This window comes from Podarcis erhardii, assembly GCF_964252035.2.
Source record: "Podarcis erhardii genome assembly, chromosome: 6".
Classification (NCBI taxonomy): Eukaryota; Metazoa; Chordata; class Lepidosauria; order Squamata; family Lacertidae; genus Podarcis; species Podarcis erhardii.
Genome location: NC_138510.1, coordinates 7720350 through 7738677, shown reverse-complemented (window position 1 = coordinate 7738677; position 18328 = coordinate 7720350). Strand labels below are relative to the sequence as shown.

Sequence of the window (18328 nt, the reverse complement as noted above, 5' to 3'; positions counted from 1 at the left end):
TATGATTCTATGATCTGCCATGTCCTTTGCACTCTAATTCTGGACCTTACCTTTCAGCTGGACTATTGTGACTTTCATAGACTTTCTATCTTATTTAACCCCCCCCCCCCTTGTACAGTGGATGCTTGGGTTGCAAACGTGATCCGTGACTCCTGTTTTTGCTATTTATTTTGTGTGGGTTTTTTTGAGGCTTTTTCAGTTAATCAGTTTTTGTGACTGTGTGGAACCCCATTCAGCTACTGATTGATTGATTGATTGATCGTGTGGCTGTGGAAATAGATAAAAAGCCCCCCCCCATCCAAACAATGACTAGCATCAGTGCAGGCGAGAACAAAAAATTGATTTTTAATTTTATCATCTGCAATACTGTCTTATTTATTTTATAGTACAGTACATTGATTATTGCTTTCATTTTATAGATCCATGGTCTCATTAGATAGTAAAAATAATGTTAAATTGCTGCTTTAGGGGTTGTTTTTAAAAGTCTGGAACGGATTAGTCCGTTTTGCATTACTTTCTATGGGAAAGGGCGCCTTGGTTTTGGAACGCTTTGGTTTTGGAACGGACTTCTGGAATGGATTAAGTTTGAGTACCAAGGTACCACTGTATTCAACTCCCTGCATCTCGGTGATCATGCAACTTTCTCACCTCCATTTAATGTCCCTACACTGCAACCCTGTTGCATGCATCAAAGTAGCAGTCCTCATTTCAATGCCAGTTTCATTTCAATTCCCTTTCTTCTTACACAAGCTCCTCTTCTGCTGGGGCCAATGGAAAACCTCTGCATTTCTCACTCTTGCCCCTATTTCACTTTCGCCAACACACACACACACACGTACCCCAGATTTCCTGCATAAGAATACTTCAGAGTGCTTTGTGTAACCTTATTTCGTTTACTGAAATCTTTTAAAGCCACTTTTACCCCTGTTTTACCCTTCACCGCTGCACAACATCGACTTTCTGCAAAACTCCTTCCCTTCAACCGAACACCCCATTTTCCAGCAGCAAAAAAGGAACAATTTCTCCCCTTTGATTCTCCTGCCTGGGTGCTTTGATCATTCTGTTTCCGCACCTCACAAAGGGACAAAGTGGTGGTGAAAATTAAGAAGGAAAAGGGTGGGGGGGAAAGGAAGCCATTTGCTTTGAGGTGGAGAGACTTCGCAATTAATAGTGCCTAGATAAGAAGATATTTGCTAGCAGACGGCGGCTGTTAATGGAAGTGTTCAATTGGGAGGCTGTGAGGTGCCCATTAATTTTTGAAAAAAAAGATAATAGAAGTCATAAATAGGTGGTGTTATTAACTGGAAATTTTGTGTCAGCTAAAATCTGACCCTTTTGTCTTTTATTTTGCTGGAGAGAGAGAGAGCTTCTAATCCGATTCGGGGAAATATATATGATTCAAGAGATGAAAGGAGGGTTCACTTCTTGCCAACTTTTCACAAGCACACTGCAGTTTGCCCACTGAGCCACAAGCAAGTAAGACACCTGTGAAACTGGAATGAAATTGTCGCCCTACTTGGGTGTTCACATGAGAACAATCATGCATTAAAGAGGGCAGGGCTGGATTTAGGTTTGATGAGGCCCTCAGCTACTGAAGGTAACGGGGCCTTTATATGTCCATCTGTCCTTTGTCAACAACAAATTGTTGCTGTTTTTGTGTGTTGAATATATGCTATATGGTTATTTATGGACCTAATAGGTATCTCAAGCCATTTGCTGATGTTGCCATGCAACCAGTCCATGCAGAATGTAGGTACCCTATATATAGAAATGAGCAAACCAGTGATATTTTAGGGAGCAGGCTAGCAGGCAAGGCCCATTACTTACATCATAGGCGCCTACACAACACAAAACACTGTTGCTGCATGTAGGTTTTATTTTATTTGTTTTTTAGGACCCACGTACCTATGGGACCGCCACTCCTGATATGCCCCATGGAGGACCTTAAGGTCCACAAATGACAACATTTTGGAGGTCCCAGGTCACAAGGTGGTTAGATTGGTCTCAACTAGGGCCAGGGCCTTTTCAGTACTGGCCCCGGCTTGGTGGAACGCTCTGTCACAAGAGACTAGGGCCCTGCGGGAATTGACATCTTTCCGCAGGGCCTGCAAGACAGAGCTGTTCGGCCTGGCCTTTGGTTTGGACTCAGTCTGACCCTTAAGTTTCCCTCCTCTTCTGGTTTTGATCTATGGGCTACTATTAAAATGAGGATGCATTTTAAATTATATTTTAACCTGTATTTTAAATTGGTTTTTTATTTATTTATTTATTTAATTGTAATTTTACTGGTGTTAGGTGCCCTGAGCCCCGCTCTGGCCAGGGAGGGCGGGGTATAAATAAAAATTTATTTATTTATTTATTTATTTATTTATTTATTTATCTATCTATCTATCTATCTATCTATCATCATCATCATCATCATCATCTTATATTTTAGAAATGTACAGTACATCCAGTTTTTTCCCCTTTAAATTTTTTTGGGGCCCCCAAGAGAGTGGGGCCCTAAGCTATAGCTTGTTTAGCATATACCGTATTTTTTGCTCCATAAGACGCACCTGACCATAAGACACACCTAGTTTTTAGAGGGGGAATGCAAGGAAAAAAATATTCTTTAAAGGGAGTGCTGAGCAGAGCCTGTATGCATTCCAGGCTCTGCTCAGCACTCCCTTTCACGAGCCACGTGGAGCATGTGTATGGCGCTTGCAGGCTTTTCCCCGAGGAGGAAGAAGGGCAGCCCGTCACTGATGGGTTGCCCTTCTCCCTCCTTGGGGAAAAGCCCCCAAGAACCTCACGCACGCTCCACACACTCTTTAAAGGGAGCGCTGAGCAGAGCCTCCCGCCTGCATTCACTCCATAAGATGCACACACATTTCCTCTTACTTTTTAGGAGGGGAAAAGTGTGTCTTATAGAGCGAAAAATACGGTACGTAAATCTGGCAGTGATTAGAGCAGGGGCTACTATCCAGCCAGCAACTGGGAGTTAGAATGGTGCTGGCTGAGGTGAGCCCTTACTCCACCAGTTACACAAAAAGCTGGGCTTTCGTATCTCCCACCTCAAAATCGGGAAGCAGCACTTTAAAACAAAAGGGCACAGCAAATGAAAACAGAAGTTCATAAGAAAGCGAGAACATCTTGGTTGGAGGGTGGGCGGGTACCCTGACGTTTTCTCTTCATTGCAACGCGCAGCAACCTCACCTCACCTGCAATCCATATTCCCTCCTCAACTTGTTTCCCTTTCTCTGCTTTTTCCTTCATTGATCACGGAAGGAATTTGCCTTTAATAGGCCATTTGCTTTCTACAATCCCCCTTCCCCGAGTCAAGCAAAATACAAGAGAACTTCAGGGAGGTGGTTTATTATTAGGATAATTTATTGCGATGGAGCCAGTCGGGAGGCCTTGGAAAGCAAACCATATCTTCACGATAAGCATTTTAAATTTTCCGTCTCCTTCCTCTGCCCCACAAATCTCCTGGCCTTCAAAAGTGGCATTAGCCCTTCACGAAACTTCTGAGGATTTTTCTGGGCCCTGCCCTCCTAGATCCACCATTCCTTTCTCAAGCTCTCTGTCAAAACCCAATAGACATCTGAGACTATCTTTCCCCATATATCCTCTGTCTTTCAATGTCTTCCTCCCCATTCTCCTGAGAGGCTGTTTCTGGCTTCACTTGCCCTCCCATAACAGAGATGTGCTAAAAAAAAGAAATAAGAATTTGCATCACAAAAGAGGGCACCAGTTTGTGTATGGCAGTTTATATGTATTGCCTCTAACTTAGGACTCAGCTATACAGCTGCAAATAAAATGTTTTCAATGTGTTGTAAAGTGCAATATACAAATTTGACACTAGATGGCGACAGTGAGCTATGCCAAATTCAATGCATTTTTCAAAACTTTTTTTTTTTTAAAAAAAAGCATTTTCGCAGCGTTTTTTATATGTGTGTAGATTCCACCTTAGAAATGATTGCTGCAAATAATCCCCAACTGCCACCTCAACTGTGTATGGGCAGTTTTAAGGCCTCTCCTGAGTGTCTTTAAAGCAGACTTGGCCTGAACAGAGGACACTTTCAAGTGGAGAATTGTCCTCTTCAAACTCTTCAAAACAGAGGGCTGTCCTCTGTAAACTAGGGCATATAGCCACCCCAGATATGATGCTTCGGGGGGGGGGAATGGCTACAGGGGCTGGCAAGCCAGAAACCTTTGCAATGGGTGGCTTGTGATCAACACAGTGTGCAGCGAGTCAGAGTTCAGTACATGTTTGCTGGCTGAGGTAAAATATAAATCTTACATGCTCCATCCCTTTAAAAGCTGGTTATTTCGTGAGGGATGGCTGCCGACTGCTCACTTGGCCTCATGGTTGCCTGATAGTGCATTTCAAATCCTTTTCCAGGACCTCAAAAGTTTCAGTTGTTGCTGACAAGGAAATTGTACTCAAAGCTGCCACCCTTTTATCACATAGCAGTACAGAGGCCATTCCACCTCACGGAAGTGCCTCAAAGAACCATGGTGGCCATGCTTTGTGGCAATTTCTCATCCTCGCATAAAACAGCAACAAAGCCAGACGTATCAGCCGTTGCTCACGAATGACCTAGGCTTTAAAGCAGAGCTCTCCGAACTTTTCACGTTGGCGGCACGCACTTTTTAGACCTTCATCATTTCACAACACAGTACAGTGGTACCTCGGGTTAAGTACTTAATTCGTTCTGGAGGTCCGTTCTTAACCTGAAACTGTTCTTAACCTGAAGCACCACTTTAGCTAATGGGGCCTCCTGCCGCCGCCGTGCTTCCGTAGCCCGATTTCTGTTCTTAACCTGAAGCACAATTTCTGGGTTAGCGGAGTGTGTAACCTGAAGCGTATGTAACCTGAAGTGTATGTAACCCGAGGTACCACTGTAATTCAGACCTTAAAAAACCTTGCACCTGCCCCTCCTCAGTTTGTCCCAGGCAGCTTCCATCTTGCATCCTCCTCAGTTTCCTCTCATCTCTCTCCACATTGCACAAAGAAGTCCAACTCACCTCCTGTGTGAGGCATAATTTCCTGTTATGTGGCCGGAGCCGTCACAGCCGGGCGTTGGGCACCTGAAGAAGGATAAGAGAAAGAGAAGCAGCTGAGGAACAAAGCTGCAAACCGATGGTGGCATTCAAGTCAATCTATGTCAAATGACACCGGCACAACTGCTGTCCAACCTGTTTGTCTTCAGCTTCCACAGCAAAACAAGGATAAAATGATTTTGCAGACAATTGATTTGCCATCATTGTTTGGGGTCTCCCTCTCTCGCCACTGAGCTATTTGTCAGTGTTTCAGGCCTTACATGGATTTCCAGGCAGTATCAAAGAAGAAAATGCAAAAATAACAGAAGTAGATGCTCAATCCTATTCAATGCTCAGTGCCTATGGCTATAGAATGGGTATGGGAAACCCGGTGAAAACGAGAGGATTAAGACTTGCGCTGGAATGAAAAATGCAACCATTTCCCTATGGTCATCTTTACCGAATTCAAATTTCAATGTAAGCAAACAGCCTTTACTCAATTGTACAGAATACGGGTCTAGGTAGCAAAGCTCTCCTCCAATGGAAACTGCCAGTACAACTTGAAATTTATTTTTCTTATCAGTAAGAAAATGTTTTCGAATATGAAGCAGAAATTTCTGGTGCTTCGCTCACCTGTCTTCCTCTTTAGTGCTGCAATGGGCAGAAGGGGGACAGACAATTCTGACCTGATGCCCTGCAGGGCTTAAGTTCTGAGAAGCAAACCTTGAATTTGGTTTCATTTCTAAGCTTGGTTGCTTAAGAGGAACACAATGCATTCTCCCATTTCTACCTCGTTGCTTCTTCACTGTCACTGATGTATAGAAATGTAAGCTTTGCCACTCATAACTCTTAGTATTTGCTACTCTGTCTCTGTTGTAATCTTCGAGCCTAGTCAGAGGAATGTGCCATACTCCAGGCACCCGGCTCCGATTACTTCTTGACCTCCCTGTCAGCAACTCCCGGCAGGAGACAGGCGGGGCCTCTATCGGCGATCCTTCTCAAACGTGAGAAGAACACACCACTCTCCCTCCTCCCTGTTTTCCCCAGGAGGGGGGAAAGAGACAGACAGAAATGTATTTACATGCCTTTATTTCTGTCTATGCAGCAGTACAGAGAAACATGTCTGCACTTTTCAAACACCAACAGCAGAGAGAGTAAACTCCACCCCTGTACTTCCAGTACATGTCAGGTGACACACTGAGCTAATATCCGGTGCTCAGTACAGTGAATAGGCTGTGCCTTCGTTCCCACGCTACAGCCACAAACATCAACATCCTGTTTGACATTCCAGCCAGCTGCAGCTCGCTGCATTGCTCCTTTTTCGTAACAGTCTCTGCATTACATGGGCACCTATGCTTCATCTCACAAGGGGATGGTGCTTTTTTGCTTCCCGCCTTTTGAATGTTGTTGTAAGCCTCCAAATGTTGCGGAAGTACAACCGATTGAGGCTGTTGGGAATTGGTCTCCAACAACAACTGGAGGGCAACATGTTTGGTGCCCATTGTTGAAGGAGATGCAAATGTTGGGATTTGCCACCAAAGTAGCCACATTCTCATCTTTTCCTTTACAGTGGTGCCCCGCAAGACGAATGCCTCGTAAGTCGAAAAACTCGCAAGACGAAAGAGTTTTTCGTTTTTTGAGTTGCTTCGCAAGACGAAAATGTCTTGCAAGTTTGTTTCCTTTTTCTTAAAACCGTTAATACCCAGGGTGCATTCAGGGGGTGCAGTTGCGACTTGACTTCGAGGAGCAACTCATAGCACGCGGTGTGGTAGCCTTTTTTGAGGTTTTTGAAGACTTTGGTGATTTTTGAAGTTTTTCCAAAATCCGTGCTTCGCAAGACGAAAAATTCGCAAGACGACAAAACTCGCAGAACGAATTAATTTCGTCTTGCGAGGTACCACTGTAGCAGTAATGCTTGATGTAGAAGTGTAGGAGCTTTGTCACTGAATTGTAGCTAGCCATGAAAGGTCAAGCCACCTAAAGTTGCCTTATCTGCAGCTGCTTTCAACTAAAAATGGAAGGGAGATCTTGGATCACCCACACCTCCTCTGTTTTGGTCTTGGGATCCTACTGATGGATATCAGATTTCCTGCTTTGAGTCTTGGGAATGACAAGTGCACACCAGCTTTTTAGGATCTACTCTACTTGCCCTGAAAAGGGGGAGGAGCTAGAAAAGGTGCCCTATTCACACTGTGATCAGCTCCTGCCCAGAAACCAATGTCCCGATTGTGGAAGGATGTGTGGATCCAGAATTGGCCTCTACAGTCACCTACGGACTCATTGTTAAAACCGTGTTTATGGAAGACAATCTTACTCGGCTACGAGTGATTGTGAAGAAGAAGAAGTATTCTACTACCCGTGCAACATATTTTGGCTTTCTCTGTGGTGGAAGTTGTGTTGATATCTCCATTTATGAGTCAGACCCAATACTGATGGAGTCCCAGACTCCACAGATCTGTTTCCCACGCCCTTTACTTTTCCTTTCTCTTCTCTAAGACTGTAATCTTTTCCGACTTTAAGTGAAAGACACCTGACAGCATCCTCAGAATCAGGCAATGCTCCTAAGAACACACATTTGTACAGATACATGGAAACAAATGCAGCATTGATCATAAGACAAAATACTAAACCTTTTCCGGTCACGGGGTGGGGTGAGGGAGAAATTGAGTTTAATTCAGTTCACAGTTTCAGGCCTGCTCTTATTTGATCCAAACGCTTTCCCCCATTTCAGCTTTGCAATGAGAAACAACTGAGTAAGGGCACCCTGGCCTTTGACATTCGAGGTGTATGTTTTTGAAGACCCGCCCTATTCTGGTGACTGTAATTTGTTCTCTAAACCGTTTTTAATGTTGTATTTTAAATGGCTGTGACCCACCCTGGGACCTTAGGGCAACGGGCAGGTAATGAATCACAATCACCACCATAATTTCACTCTCTTGATTCAAAGTAATACATTGGAAAGGGAACACAGTGCACAGAATGCTGTTTCTGCTAGCAGAGAGCAGGTACTTCTTAAAATATTTCAAGTTTGAAGAGGTGCAGCCCACACAGCGCTAAATATTTTGGGACATGTTCTAAAGAACTGTAACAAAACATTGACCATTCCAGGACTAAATGACTAAATGGCTGGATGACTAAAATCTCATCTAGCATCTTGAATGGGGAACGTGGTGGGAGACTTGAGGGTAGCAATAATTTGGGGACACAGGGATTATATTCTGCTTCATCTTGCACTAAGGCTCCCCAAGCAACTATTCACAACTCCTCTGGAGTAATTAACACCGTATTAAGACACTTGGCAGTTCCTGGAGGTTGATTTGAATCAGGGCCACACGTACCTGTGTGAAGAACATTGAATGCAAGTATATAACTTGCTTTCTCAAGGCTTGTTTTGTTGACATTTGATGACTTGCTGCCGAATGAGTGAAATGAAAGCACCGAAACTAATGTGGTTGAGGCACTGTGACTTGGAATGAAAGAATGAACTCTAATGTGCACAGAATTGTGATCTGCTTCTCTTTCCCCGCGGTGTTATTAAATATCCTGTCAAGACGTTTTGGTCCTATTATTGTATTTTTATTGATATTTGTAAACTGCTCTGGGTAGTTTTCCCTCCTTTTTGGCTGAAGAGTGGGGTATTTTAAAAATAAAATAAAAATAAAAAATAAAATAAAAGTGAATCATTCAATCATCTCTGAGGGGAAAAGAAGTCTACCAGGCTGGGAAGAACTTACCTTTTGGGGGAAATGAGATGGAACCAATGTATGAAACTGGGCTATGGTGAAATCAGCATCAAGCTGTGTTTGGCACATGCTGGGCAACAGCACAGTTCAGCTGCGTCTGGCTTTTTAACCATATATTGCGGGTGATTCCAGACAGGGGCTCAATATTGCAAATGGGCGGTTCAGATATCGCAAGCAGGTTGTTGGCTTAAACCGTCCTCTGCCCCACAATAAGTATCTGTCTGAAATCACCCTGGAAGCACTTTGTGTTCATGTGCAAAGAAATACCACATTTTTCGCTCTATAGGTCGCACTGTATGATAAGACGCACCTAGTTTGGGGGGGAGGAAACAAGAAGAAAAAAATTCTGAATCCCAGAAGCCAGAACAGCAAGAGGGATCTGGCTTCTGGGATAGCCTCTTGCTGTTCTGGCTTCGGGGACAGCCTTTGAAGCCTCCGCAGGGCAGCGAGGTGCCTTCACCCCGCTGCCCTATGGAAGCTTTGTGCAGCTAAGCCAAGCTAGAACAGTGAGATGGAGCGCTGCGCAGCACTCCGTCTCCCTGTTTTGGCTTTGGGCTTAGCCGCGCAGCCTGCATTCGCTCCATAAGACACACACACATTTTCCCTTACTTTTTAGAAGGGAAAAAGTGCGTCCTATAGAGCGAAAAATACGGTAACTTGTTTGGGGATTATTCCAGAGGAGGACCTTCATTTCTTAAACATCCCAGTGCACTTTAGAAATAAACTATCCCTTGTTTAATTATATTTTGAGGGCTACATTCCCCCCCCCAAATAATTACTTAGGTTTCACCAAATGGCACTTATTTCCCAACAAGAATGTATTTTTTAGTATTAGAATGGATACATACTTAGCACAATACCCCCCTCTCTCCAAACTGATTCACATAAGTACATTTTGGATCCAGCCTCCATCCATTCTTACTATTTCTCCCTTGTTTGCATAGGTTGAATGTTAATGGAGTACAAGTCTCTCAACTATTCCAGCCTAGATTCCAGTTTAGTTCACCATGGCAAACCATTCCTGATGGAGTAGTACTGGTTGGTTGAATTGGATGGCTGGACATTCAGTTCAGGGTCAGCCTGACCGAAAAACATCAAAAGTCACAATGGAGAAAAAAAATTAAGCCCTCAAAGTAGTCATGTCAATTGACTTCCGCTGAGAAGCAAGTGTTAAAACAACCGTTCATGTGAAGTAACCAGGCACGTTAATGTGAAAATGGGACTGACAGAAATACAACCAAATTACTGATTTTCCTCGCTTACTGGAGACCTTTACATTCACACCTTGAAAAATGCATGTGTTTTCTTCCTCTTAGATCCCCCATTAAAATTCTTCTTTTGCAAACAGAAATCCTCCTAAAAGTTAACATACCACCCAAGTGCAATTCACCTGATTTGGCTTTGTATAAAGTATGTACGGATAGTTTGAGCGGTCGTTAATTTACTGTTGTCAACATGATGAGAAAGCCATCTTCAGATGGGGGGAACTGGTATGAACATTTTGGGCTTCACTAAGCTGTTCCTCAGGTAAAGAGGAAAGGCCCTCTGTAAATCTTGCACAAACCCCTTTCACAAATCACCCTTTTTTCTCAGCCTGTAGCAGAAAGTTAATCAACCTGTCTGGGGGTGGGATGGGGTGGGAAATAGTGCTGCTTTATTATCCAAGAAAATTTCTGGCAATGTTGCAATCTCCAAAAGACCATGAAGAGAGAAGTGTGAGGGGGGAAAAAGAAGGACACATCTCCAGGATAGCCAATAAAAAATATAAAAAATCTGCCTGGAGTTCAAAGAAATATATGTATCGGAAGGTTCTAAGCCAATGATCTCCTACCAGCAATTGAATATTATTCAACATGTTGCGTATCTCCCAGCTCAATATTGTTTTGTTTGCATCGGCAGTTTAAGATCAATCTTTTTTAACTCACAGACAGGTTTCTTATTAGCCTTTTTCTAAAGGAAAAGTGGAGAGGGAAGGGAGAAAAAGGCAGAGAGGTAGCGAAAAGGGGGGGGGGGGGGAGAGAGAGAGAGAGAGAGAGAGAGAGAGATTCAAGTTTAGCGCAAACATACTTGAGGTCAGCAGAGTGTGCAGCCATGAGATTTCTGAGGCTCTTGTCAGCAAGAGGGCAACCAGAAAGGCTGAAAAAGAAGAGATAGAATATTTGGGTAAGCTAAAAAAAAAAAGAAAAAAGGTAGGGGAGGTAAAAGAAAAGGGGAAGAGGGAATAGAACCAAAGTATCCACACTATTTTTATATTTTTTTTAAAAGAGAGATCTTTAAGAGATTGTCAGAGCCTGAAAGAATAGCGTAGGTAAGGTCAACTAACCTGCGGTGAGAGGCATAATTCCCCGTGATGTGTCCGCTGCCATCACAGCCTGGGGTAGGGCAACTGAACAAAAATAATTATGGGGAAAAAAACGTGAGTGGCAAAAAAAATTAAAGAAACCAGTAAGATTCATGCATATGTAAAAAAATTTAAAAATATAAAAAGGGAGAAGAAAATCCTTCTTCTGTAGAAATCGGGGAGAAAAATTACCATAGGGATTTTTTTTTAGGAGTCCAACCACGCTTCATTTGTAAGCACCTTCGATTAGGAAATTTGGCATGTTGTCAGCAGGATTATATATATATATTTATATACAGCTATATAAATTGCATACACTGGCTAAGGCATTTTTGTGCGGGGCAATGTAACTGACTGACATCTTAAGGGCACCCCCCACCACATTGTTTCCCCCCCTTTTCCTTTTTATAAAATCAATATACAATGATTTAAAAGACTTAGGGACGAGAACACTTGAAGGACTGCCTGCACCCATATGCCCCTACTATACATTGAGATGTATAGTAAAGGATTTTCTCAGGTGAGGCAGTAAGCTAGCATGGAAAGGACATTCTCAGCGCTGATCTCCCAGCCGTGGGATACTTTTCCAAGTATCGCAGTTGAGGAGCTTGCCAGGATGGGTGAGACTTGTGTGAATCTGGTAGTAGGAGCAAATAAGGCAGTTTTCGGCCTCTTCGTCAACAACAAATTGTCGCTGTTTTTTGTGTTGAATATATGCTATATAGTAATTTATGGAGCTAATAGGTATCTAAAGCCATTTGCACATGTTGCTGTGCAACCAGTCCATGCAGAATGTAGGCACCCTATATATAGAAATGAGCAAACCAGTGATATTTTAGGAAGCAGGCTAGCAGGCAGGGCCCATTACTTATATCATAGGGGCCTACACAACACACAAACACTGTTGTTGTATGTAGGTGTCAGGGAACTGCCATCAGTGCCGGAGGGAGAGAGCAATAGCCAGAGGGATTATAGTGAGCCTCCAGGGATCGGGAGAAGCAGCTCATCTTCTGGGGAAGAGAATAAACCCAGCTCCTGTGGAGAGGGGGTGCAGGAGTAGGAAATGGCGAGGCGGTCCCATGACTCCTTGCCTGGGACAAGCGGGGAGGGAAGGGGTCCTCCGCTGCCCATGCCCTCCCTGAGCAGAAGGCTTTCACGCAGAGAGGGTAGGCGGAGACTAGGCGTCAAAGAGCTTCTTTGCTGGAAGAAGTTCAAGAAATGCCCACTGACGGATTCTGCCAGTGACTGAGTCAGCCACGGGTGAGTGGCTCTCCGGACAGATAAGGTTTACATTCGCAGGCAGCCAGGGAGAGATTTGCCTGCTTGCGCACGAGCAACCCCTTGGAAACCTAACAGTAGGTTTTATTTTGTTTTTTATCTTATATTTTGGAAATGTACATCCAGTTTTTCCCCTTCATTTTTTTGGGCCCCCCCAAGAGAGTGGGGCCCTAAGCTATATCTTGTTTAGCATATAGATAAATCTGGCACTGATGGTGGCTCACAAAGGGACATGAGTCCTCTTCTCCCTAGATGCTACTTGGTTGTGGCAATTGGGTTATGCACTGTGCACCAGCACGAGGGTTATGGGCGATTTTTGTAATTGTTAGCTCTTGCATTTTTAAAAAATATATATATATATATATTTTAAAAAACACCAAATCCATGTTTCTGAACAGCAATGGAATACAGTTCTCTCTCTATATATAAAGCAAACTGAACACAGAAGCACAATGCCAGGGGGCTGCTGCAGCTGCTAAAACCAATCCACTGGATTGCACTTCCTTGGAACAAAAATGTTGTAGGAATCCTATACAGTAGCACCTCGGCTTATGTAACCTTCTGGTTATGTTAACTCACGTTACGAAAGCTGCAAACCCGGAAGTATTGGACCGGGTTTCGCCGTGCGCATGTGCGCAGAACAGTGATCCTCGGGTTGCGGAAACCTTGGGATCCGCCCGGACCTACGGAACAGATCCCATTCGCAACCAGAGGTACCACTGTAATTTTCCACTTCTTCCAGCAGTTTGGGAATCTGCCGACATGTTTAATAATAATAATAATAATAATAATAATAATAATAATAATGTTCAAGGCCATGTTAGGGAGGAATGTGTGTACAGTACGTTGTCTGGGTGGAAGCGAGATCTGTTTTTCTCAGGCAAAGTGTTCCTCAAGTGGTATCAGAAGGAAACGTTTCAGAACTGACGGACGACTATTATAGAAAGATGAAAGAGGATTTACGGTACTCGACTATTTTGAGTACAGGTATAAAAGCCATAGCAGGAATTGGTGACTGAACAGGTGATGTGTAGGGAGAAGAGATGAAAGTATTTTGGAATGATAGTTGGAAAAAGTTATTTTATTGAAAGCAGCAAAAGAGGGAGGAAAATAGAGGGGGCATCTGGGGGGTGGGAAGTTAGCTTTTAAATTTGTATTAATTTGGTGACAATTTGTTAAACATTATGTAAAATCCATAAAAATAATTGGCATGAATGTCTATCTATCTATCTATCTATCTATCTATCTATCTATCTATCTATCTATCTATCTATCTATAATTTACACATTTTTTAAAAAACCCATCTACCTTCAACACAACGAATCTGAAAATAAATTGCAGCTTGATTTCATTGTGCCCAATCTAAGAAAAGCGCACATTTATTTATAACATTATTTTATTCTGCCTTGACCTTCAAAATGTCCCCTTAGGTGCTTTGCAGCGTTAGAATTGTACAGTACAAAACTTTAAAAGGAGATTAATTCTACAACATTATTAAGACTTCAATGAAGGAAAAGTGGCAATTTCAATAAGTTCCAGAACATAAGTCTTTTATATCTTTTGCAGTTCATAAAGTTTTTATTTCAGTGTACCTTTTATTATGTGGATATTTTTTGGGGGGAGGGAGAGGGGGCAAAGCACATTAACGGGTGAACGAGCGAGTATCTCTTCGGAAGCAGAGATGTCTTGGTGTGAATTCTTCCTTTGATTTCAGCCAGGTTTCAAATGCAGGCCTGCCCCCCGAAAACAAATTTCTACTTTTTGCATGCATATCAAATACAATTTAATTACATCTAGCAAGTAACAAAGAATGAAACACGAGATGTAGTGTTGGCAGGGTTCAATCCTGCTCCTGTTTCCTGTAATGTGAAAGGCTAGCCCATCCCATTTCTTGGAGGGTGGTGGGCCTAAGTCTCTCCTGCCCCATTTCTGATCAGATTTCTAATGGATTACACTTCCTGGAAAGACATACTTAAAAATAAAAAGTACTCACAAGGGTTTATGAGGGGTTTGCTGCCTTTAACTCCACCCCACCCCATTTTTGTGGTGGATGGCAAGATGGAGCTCAACATCTTCTTAGCCTGTTATGCAGTTCCTTAGAGCTTTCAAAGTGTTTCCATTTCCCCATATCTTTACGGCAACCATGTAAGGCAATTAGTCTTCCAGTATACAATTTTACCCGCATATTTCTGGGGGTGAGTGGGTGGGTCCGGGGCTGGAAATGTGTGTGCCTTGCCCAAGTCTACTCACACGGTGAGATCGTGGCTGTGGTGAGATCTGAAACTAAGGCTCACAGCTAACATTCTTAGTTATTGCACTGCAGCAAAGAGGTGAGCTTTCCGAATGGTCTTACCATTTATATATAAAAGAATAATTTATATAAAAATAATAATTTATATAAAAAATAATAATGTCGTTGCCCTGAGTTAGAAGTTGACTATAACGGTGTAGACATTCTGTTTCTACATTCTACTGGACACTTACTCATAAAGTGTCAGGTCAGTTCTTTAGCTATACAAGAATACAAGGAATGAAGGGAGGGACATGATTTGGGTATGGCGGGGGCTGTAGGAGAGCATGGAAAAACAAGGTGTGGCGGAACAAACCATTTACTCAAGGTCACTTTGGGGCATCTCGTGGGGCCTGAACACCCAGCACAAACACCTGTTGGGTGCCTCCTGACTGCCTGTCCTCCTGACCATGGGCTTATCTGGTGGCACCATACAAGCCAGCCACCATTTTGAACTTCCACAAATGCCCCATTGGCTTCCCAGATCCAGCTGCTGCCAATAAGCCTGTATCAGGGGGGAGACACTGATGTGGAACTGGCTCTACCGTTTCTGAAACCTGTAGCAAGTCATCCCTACTGAACAGCTGAGGGCTGTACTGGCTAGACTGGGATGGGTCCCATGCCACTGCTGGGCCAGAAATAGCTATGAAATCATTATCCAACTACCACCAAAAGATCACTGGGAAGAGACAAATGTGTATGGGGAAGACAGGATGATCCAGGGACTCCTTGACACTACACTCTCCTCTGTGCATTTTTCAGATCTCCCTAAGGGTAATGGAGAGGGACGTGGGTGGCGCTGTGGGTTAAACCACAGAGCCTAGGACTTGCCGATCAGAAGGTCGGCAGTTCAAATCCCCGCGACGGGGTGAGCTCCCGTTGCTCGGTCACTGCTCGTGCCAACCTATGAGTTCGAAAGCACATCTAAGTGCAAGTAGATAAATAGGTACTGCTCCAGTGGGAAGGTAAACGGTGTTTCCGTGCACTGCTCTGGTTCGCCAGAAGAAGCTTAGTCCTGCTGGCCACAAGACCCGGAAGCTGTACGCCGGCTCCATCAGCCAGTAAAGCGAGATGAACGCCGCAACCCCAGAGTTGGCCATGACTGGACCTAATGGTCAGGGGTCCCTTTACCTTTAAGGGTAATGGCAGATGGGTATCCTTATTGATTTGCTACCTTGGCATTCAGAAACGACTGGTTTGCCACTGTGGTAAGCAAACTGGCCTCTTTAAGAAACAAACCTGGCAATTACAAGAGCTTGGTGAGTTTCCCCAAAGAAATGGGATACTTCCATTTCCATTGCATGCTATTGCATAATGAGCAGGTTCAATAAAGTCCCTCTTCTCAAGGGCTAAAGGTAAAGGGACCCCTGACCGTTAGGTCCAGTTGCAGACGACTCTGGGGTTGCGGTGCACATCTCGCTTTACTGGCCAAGGGAGCCGGCGTACAGCTTCCGGGTCATGGCCAGCATGACGAAGCCGCTTCTGGCGAACCAGAGCAGCACACGGAAATGCCGTTTACTTTCCCGCCGGAGCAGTACCTATTTATCTACTTGCACGTTGACGTGCTTTCGAACTGCTAGGGACTGAGCAGGGACTGAGCAACGGGAGCTCACCCCGTCGTGGGGATTCGAACCGCCAACCTTCTGATCGGCAAGCCCTAGGCTCTGTGGTTTAACCCACAGCGCCACCCACGTCCCCCTCTCAAGGGTTAGATGCGAGCAAAGTGCTGCCACTTTTGAGATTATGGCTCAGGAGTTCCTGAATGATGTGTTTCTGTTCCAGAGCTTCAGGCAGGGATAATTTGCAACATTAACCTTAAGATTAATATAACCCAAATTAAAACCCAGTTTCTGCTCCTGCTCTCATAATCGCTAATGTTAGGTTTGAAGAAACACCACTCCAAAACTCCAGGTCACATTAATACTGATAAACATGTAAGCATTGATACGTTTCTGTTACTAAGTGTTGAAAAACCTGTGCTTGTTTTCATTGTATACATTACCGTTAGTATTTTCAAAAGGATAAATTGTTTAAAGGATATTGTTTACTATCCACAATACTGGGGGGAATAAAAATGCCATATGAGGTTAGATTTACATCTGTTTTGTAAAAACCTGGGTCTTATTCACCCAATGCTGGTACGACTCTGAATGTTTTCATATTATTTATTTCATATTATTTATATCATATATACGTTTAGATATGTTATTCATATTTTTTAAAAATTGGGAGCTCCTAGTGCCCTCCCATCTAGGCACTGATGTGGTCCACATTTTCCTAGCATCTCCAATACTGTAGGATTAGATTTTGTCAGATAATTCACTGGATCCTTTTCCTTGCTGTGCTAATATTTTATGTGCAGGAAGATTTGTCTTTTTCTTATATTTTTTTACTAAAAATATGAGTGAGGATTCAAACTTGTGAATCTCCCACCTTTGGGTGGTGCAGTCCAGGAGAACAGCATAAAACTCAGATCTTACGACCAAATTAGATGTGATGCTAAATGTGTGAGTATCAATTACACCTGTCTTTAAGGAGAAAATTTGGTTACCAATGCAATAAATAACTGCTCACACCATTTCTGCAGAAAATTACGTGACTCATCAGTACTCAAGACACTGGTATTTAGCTCAGTAATTTGTAAACTCTTTCACTACCCAGTTGGAGATTCTACATTTTCCCCATTCTCTGCTGTCCTCATTGAGATTAATATCATGTTTTCCTGTCAGACTGATGTCTCATAGGCCCTGGAGTGAATGGATTCTGAGGAACAGATCATGGAGACAGAGTCAGCAGGAGACTCCAGAGTTTGAATTTTCAAGTTGAGTCTTAGGTTTTAAGGATCTCGCCAGTTTTGCAATGCTTGCAGATGGTGTTCTCTGCAGGTGCTGGTGATATTACATTTTCTCGTTTTGTATCTAACATTTTGTTTACAAAGTGTTTGACTAAGAGGACAAAAAAGTCAAAATGTAAATAGCCAATTCAACCCTGCCCCCATTTTCTCAGAAGTATACACTAATGATATGAGAATTACCATATTTTTCCATGTATAAGACTAGGTTTTTTCCTAAAAAACAATGTCCAAAATTTGGGGGTGTCTTATACATGGGGGCCATCTCCCCCATTTTCCTAAAATGGAGTCCCCCAAAATAGGGGTTGTCTTATACATTGGGGCGTCTTATAGATGGAAAAATACGGTATTTTTTTCCTCCTGCAATTTGCTCAATTTTCAAATTACAGCTACGATCAGTTGTGGGAAGTACACAGGTTTTCCAGTTTCCATTTGGAAAACCCACACATTGAAATCTGGATTTCAGATTTCGAACTTCTTAGAGAACTCCACACTCACACAGGCACACAGACCCTCTTTCTGCCCCCCCCCGTTTATCCACCCCCTCAGCTCCATAACACTTGAGTGATGCTGCTCAGCATAGGATGTTCCCAACAATTTGGGGCATTTCAGAAAAGCTGCTCCCAGCGTATAACATCACACTTTACAAGCAAGGAAACAAAGCGATAGGATTGGCAAAAGATTTCTCCTCCTACTATTGCATTAGAAAGGCTAGCTTGAGCATAGAGAGAAATAAGTAGGGGGTAATTATGCTTGTATAGTCGGTTTAATGAATGGTAAGATTCTGGTGCTTTAGTTG

The 18328-nt window shown here is 43.2% G+C and overlaps 1 protein-coding gene across 4 annotated transcripts in view; it reads right to left on the bottom strand.

Annotated features, from left to right (window-relative positions):
* The window catches only part of MYT1 (myelin transcription factor 1), a 175484-nt gene that overhangs the window by 27815 nt on the left and 129341 nt on the right, over nucleotides 1–18328 (bottom strand). For 3 of the 4 annotated variants that reach the window (XM_081867541.1, XM_081867542.1, XM_081867544.1), the window contains exons 15-17: nucleotides 11092–11154; nucleotides 10836–10904; nucleotides 5011–5073 (exon numbers count right to left, since the gene is read on the bottom strand). In XM_081867541.1, the coding sequence (XP_081723667.1) occupies nucleotides 5011–5073; nucleotides 10836–10904; nucleotides 11092–11154 (195 nt within the window). The remainder of the gene's footprint in view (nucleotides 1–5010; nucleotides 5074–10835; nucleotides 10905–11091; nucleotides 11155–18328) is intronic. The other variant, XM_081867543.1, reaches the window with a different exon arrangement.